The 4605-nt window shown below is 40.6% G+C and overlaps 1 protein-coding gene across 1 annotated transcript; it reads right to left on the reverse strand.

Moving 5' to 3' along the window:
* Nucleotides 1-201: 201 nt before the first annotated feature.
* On the reverse strand, nucleotides 202-2400 carry LOC144806329 (uncharacterized). The gene is given in 1 exon segment (XM_078672717.1): nucleotides 202-2400. A coding segment is annotated over 1 exon segment (2199 nt).
* Nucleotides 2401-4605: the final 2205 nt, after the last annotated feature.

The following is a 4605-nucleotide window of genomic DNA, read 5'->3' on the forward strand; positions in this document are numbered from 1 at the left end:
AGTACCTAGGGTACACTACACAGGGACTCATAAGGTGAACCAATATCCAATTGTGTATGTACCTAAGGTACATGGAGTCCGTTTTAAGGAGAGAGCCGATAGTTGGCCTGGGATCCTGCTATTCAGGGCCCAGGCTAAGCCGAAAACCAGCTAAACACTAGGCAAAAAGTTGGGGGTAACCATAGTCAGATATCCACCTTCCTACAGTGTTTTCTTATGGTGCTTGTAACCATCTCTACCTCTGAATCTTTTCTGACATTTTGAGCACTGATAATTTAATTCACCAATGTGGATTCTCACATGTTCAGTGAGATGAGATTTTTGGCTGAAACATTTTTGGCATTCGGAGCACTGATAACGTTTTTCCCCAGTGTGAGTTCTTATATGCGGAGTGAGACTACTTTTTTCACTGAAACATTTGTCACATTCAGTGCACCGATAACGTTTTACCCAAGTGTGGGTCCTTGTATGTTTAGTGAGTCTCATTTTGTCACTGAAACATCTCTGGCATTCAGAGCACTGATAAGGTTTTTCCCCAGTGTGGGTTTTTATATGCAGTGTGAGATGTCTTTTTTCACTGAAACATTTCTGGCATTCAATGCACTGATAAGGTTTTTACCCAGTGTGGGTTCTTGTATGCAGAGTGAGACTACTTTTTATACTGAAACATTTCTGGCATTCAGAGCACTGATAAGGTTTTTCCCCAGTGTGGATTCTTATGTGCCGTGTGAGACTACTTTTTAAACTGAAGCATGTCTGGCATTCAGAGCACTGATAAGGTTTTTCCCCAGTGTGGAATCTCACATGTTCAGTTATATGTGATTTAAGTTTGAACTCTTTTGGGCATTCAGGGCACTGATAAGGTTTTTCCCCAGTGTGGGTTCTTATGTGCCGTGTGAGACAGCTTTTTTGAATGAAACATTTCTGGCATTCAGAGCACTGATAACGTTTTTCCCCAGTGTGGGTTCTTATATGCTGAGTGAGATGGATTTTGACTCTGAAACATTTCTGGCATTCAGAGCACTGATAAGGTTTTTCCCCAGTGTGGGTTCTTATATGCTGAGTGAGACTGCTTTTTTCACTGAAACATTTCTGGCATTCAGAGCACTGATAAGGTTTTTCCCCAGTGTGGAATCTCACATGTGCAGTTAGAAGTGATTTACGGTTGAAATGTTTTGGGCATTCAGAGCACTGATAAGGTTTTTCCCCAGTGTGGGTTCTTATGTGCTTTGTGAGACTACTTTTTAAACTGAAACATTTCTGGCATTCAGAGCACTGATAAGGTTTTTCCCCAGTGTGGGTTCTTATATGCACCGTGAGATCGTGTTTTAGATTGAAACATTTCTGGCATTCAGAGCACTGATAAGGTTGCTCCACAGAATGGGTCATTGCATGTTGAGAAAGACTTTGTTTGTTCCAAAACCTTTTATGGCATTCAGAGCACTGATAAGGTTTTTCCCCAGTGTGGGATCTTATATGCACTGTGAGATAGCGTTTTTCATTGAAACATTTCTGGCATTCCGTGCACTGATATGGTTTCTCTCCAGTGTGGGTTATTGTATGCCGAGTGAGACTGTTTTTGTCAATGAAACATTTCTGGCATTCTGTGCACTGATGAGGTTTTTCCCCAGTGTGGGTTCTTGTATGCTGAGTCAGAGTGCTTTGATTACCGAAACATTTCTGGCATTCAGAGCACTGATAAAGTTTTTCCTTAGTCTTAGAGTGGTATCTTGTATGCTGAGTGAGACTGCTTTTGTCTTTGAAACATTTCTGACAATCCGGGCACGGATAAGGTTTGTCCACAGAGTGGGTTATTGCATGTCGAGATAGACTCCGTTTCTTACAAAAACGTTTCTGGCATTCAGAGCACTGATAAGGGTTTTCCCCAGAGTGGATTCTCATATGTTCATTGAGATTAGATTTTTGGCTGAAAAATTTTTGGCATTCGGAGCACTGATAAGGTTTTTCCCCAGTGTGGATTCTTATATGCTCAGTGAGATTGATTTTTTGGCTGAAACATTTGTAACATTCAGAGCATTGATAAGGTTTTTCCCCAGTGTGGGTTCTTATATGCTGAGCGAGACTGCTTTTTTCACTGAAACATTTGTCACATTCAGTGCACCGATAACGTTTTACCCAAGAGTGGGTCCTTGTATGTTTAGTGAGTCTCCATTTGTCAATGAAACATCTCTGGCATTCAGAGCACTGATAAGGTTTTTCCCCAGTGTGGAATCTCACATGTGCAGTTAGTAGTGATTTAAGTTTGAAATCTTTTGGGCATTCAGAGCACTGGTAAGGTTTTTCCACAGAGTGGATTCTCATATGCTCAGTGAGATAAGATTTACGCCTGAAACTTTTTTGGCATACTTTGCACTGAAAGTGGTTTCCCCCTGTGTGCATTCTGTCAAATTCTGTGAGATAAGATTTATGGCTGTATCTTTTTGGACACAGGTAACTTTTTCCCCCAACTTCGGTTATTTTGCCTCGATTTTAGAGTCGTGCTTGTTTAGATAATGTTCAGCACTTATCTCTAAAAGAAATTGTGTGTAAATTTCTCAACACTTGAATTGAGCAAAAAATGTCGGGAAGCAGTCCTGTAACACCTGTTGAAATTTTCCTAGCAGATAATAGTCTTTAGGTCATAGCCTCTCCGGCAGCAACTTAATTTGTGACTGAAGTTTTTCTCAAATCGATTTGTATAGGTTCTTAGCAATACAGTAATAAGGTGTTAGTCTGATATTTAATGATTAAACTGATAAGTACCTTTTTGTACTGGTGTACTGGCAGTAACTGAGGGCGTTAGAACGTGCAGAGTACTATTGTGGATCATTAGTCGCAGAACATCAGTTCCTTCTACCCTTTCTAGGTTTGGGGTAAGGTTAAGGTTTGTAGTTCTGAAGATGAGGATTTATTTACATTAGCTATAGCGCAACGGTGCTCCTTTAATCCATTTTTATATTTAACAGTTTTACATATCACTACTGCACAACAGATAATGTTGAAGCGATTTACATAGAATTACAGAACAGTACACAATAAAAAGGAAACAATCTGAGATGGTCATTAACGCAATAAAGTGGTGAATTTTTAAGGTTTTCGCAAGAGTGAGCAGAGTGGGTCAAGGTGTTATACCCCGAGGCAGATAGTCTCAAACTTGCATAACTGGTTAAAACGGTTGTTGAACAAAGGTGATTTTCCAATCTCTTAGTTGTTAACGTGTCAGCTTCGGAGTCTTCTTTCAGGGTCTTTTCTTTGATGGTATGCAGAAGAAACCTTTAGTTGTAACTTTTTATGCAGTGTCTGCTTCCTCTCTAGAATTACATGATGCTTTAGATGAACATTATTCTGTCATGCTGAGGCAATTTGTCTTTCTGATAATATTTCAGATGAGGATGCTGAAGCGGTCTTTCTACATTATTTCTGATGCTGTGTGCACAGATATGGCTTTGCTCTGGGTTAATGAAATGCAAAATTAGAGACTTCACTTACAGGTATAGTACTTTCCTCACCACACTTAGATTTTTGGAAATTGTTTAAACGTAGAATGCTGGATGTCCTTCAGTTTTTCAAAATAATCCTTCTTATGGCACTGACATTCAGTTGCTTAGTGCTAAATCTTGCTTTCTTCGTCCGTAATTTCAATCACCTATAGTATTAAAATTAAATAGTTAATACATGTGCATTTCCAAAAATATAATTTACAAGCCAAATCAATGCAGAATTTTGAAAATGCTGAGCTGTTTTTCAGACAGAGCAGAGTGTAGAATGGTAGCATGAGAGTAATTGGATGTAGGAGTGAGGATTTGTAGAATTTTCAACATTTTATTAAGCTCACAAAGGATACATGTACCCTATAAAGTTGCAACATAGAATCCCAAAGGCAGATCTGAAAGTCATATGGACTGGCACCAAACAAATATTAAAAAAATATATACTATTAATTAATTTGCAATGCAGATTTCTGGGAAGGGAATGACTCCTCCACGGACAACAGGCGTTTTCCCCTGCCCTGAGTTACCACCTACTTGTATCTGGTTTCCTGACTTTTGAGTTTTGGCCTCTGCCTCAAGCAAATCTATTGTGTGCTGCGAGGACTATGCCTAAACATATCCCTCAACTATGGTCCACTAACTGGGGGAAACACACAATTCTTCCCTCTGTTGGTGTTCACATTTGTTGTCGGCCTGTGATTCGGCGTTGAGTGCAGAGCGTATCGATTAGAGCCGAGGGGCAGAGCCGAAGAGGAGTTGACGAGCAAGCAGAGCGAAGCCTGGGACGACTGCCAGGGTTTGTTTTGTGATCGGTTCCCGCTTCACCCGCGTCTGGTTATACGGGCGCTTTAAGTTCCACAGATCTGCTTTGGGGGCAGGAACGGACGCTGCCGGCACCGCGGTGCTAAGTCGCTTGTGGTGCTGCTCGTGCAGCGGCTGCTGCAAGGCACAGAGGAGCCTTGGCCTGACACCTGATTTATGTAAAAAATGTGTTCATTAATTTTTTTTTTTCACAGTCCACAGGCAAAAATTACATCATCACTTGGTCCCACTCAGGGGATCAGAAAGCCTCAACAGAATTATAACAGGTGGACAAAGTGCATTGATTAATATA

This window comes from Lissotriton helveticus, assembly GCF_964261635.1.
Source record: "Lissotriton helveticus chromosome 1_1 unlocalized genomic scaffold, aLisHel1.1 SUPER_1_unloc_63, whole genome shotgun sequence".
Taxonomy (NCBI): Eukaryota; Metazoa; Chordata; class Amphibia; order Caudata; family Salamandridae; genus Lissotriton; species Lissotriton helveticus.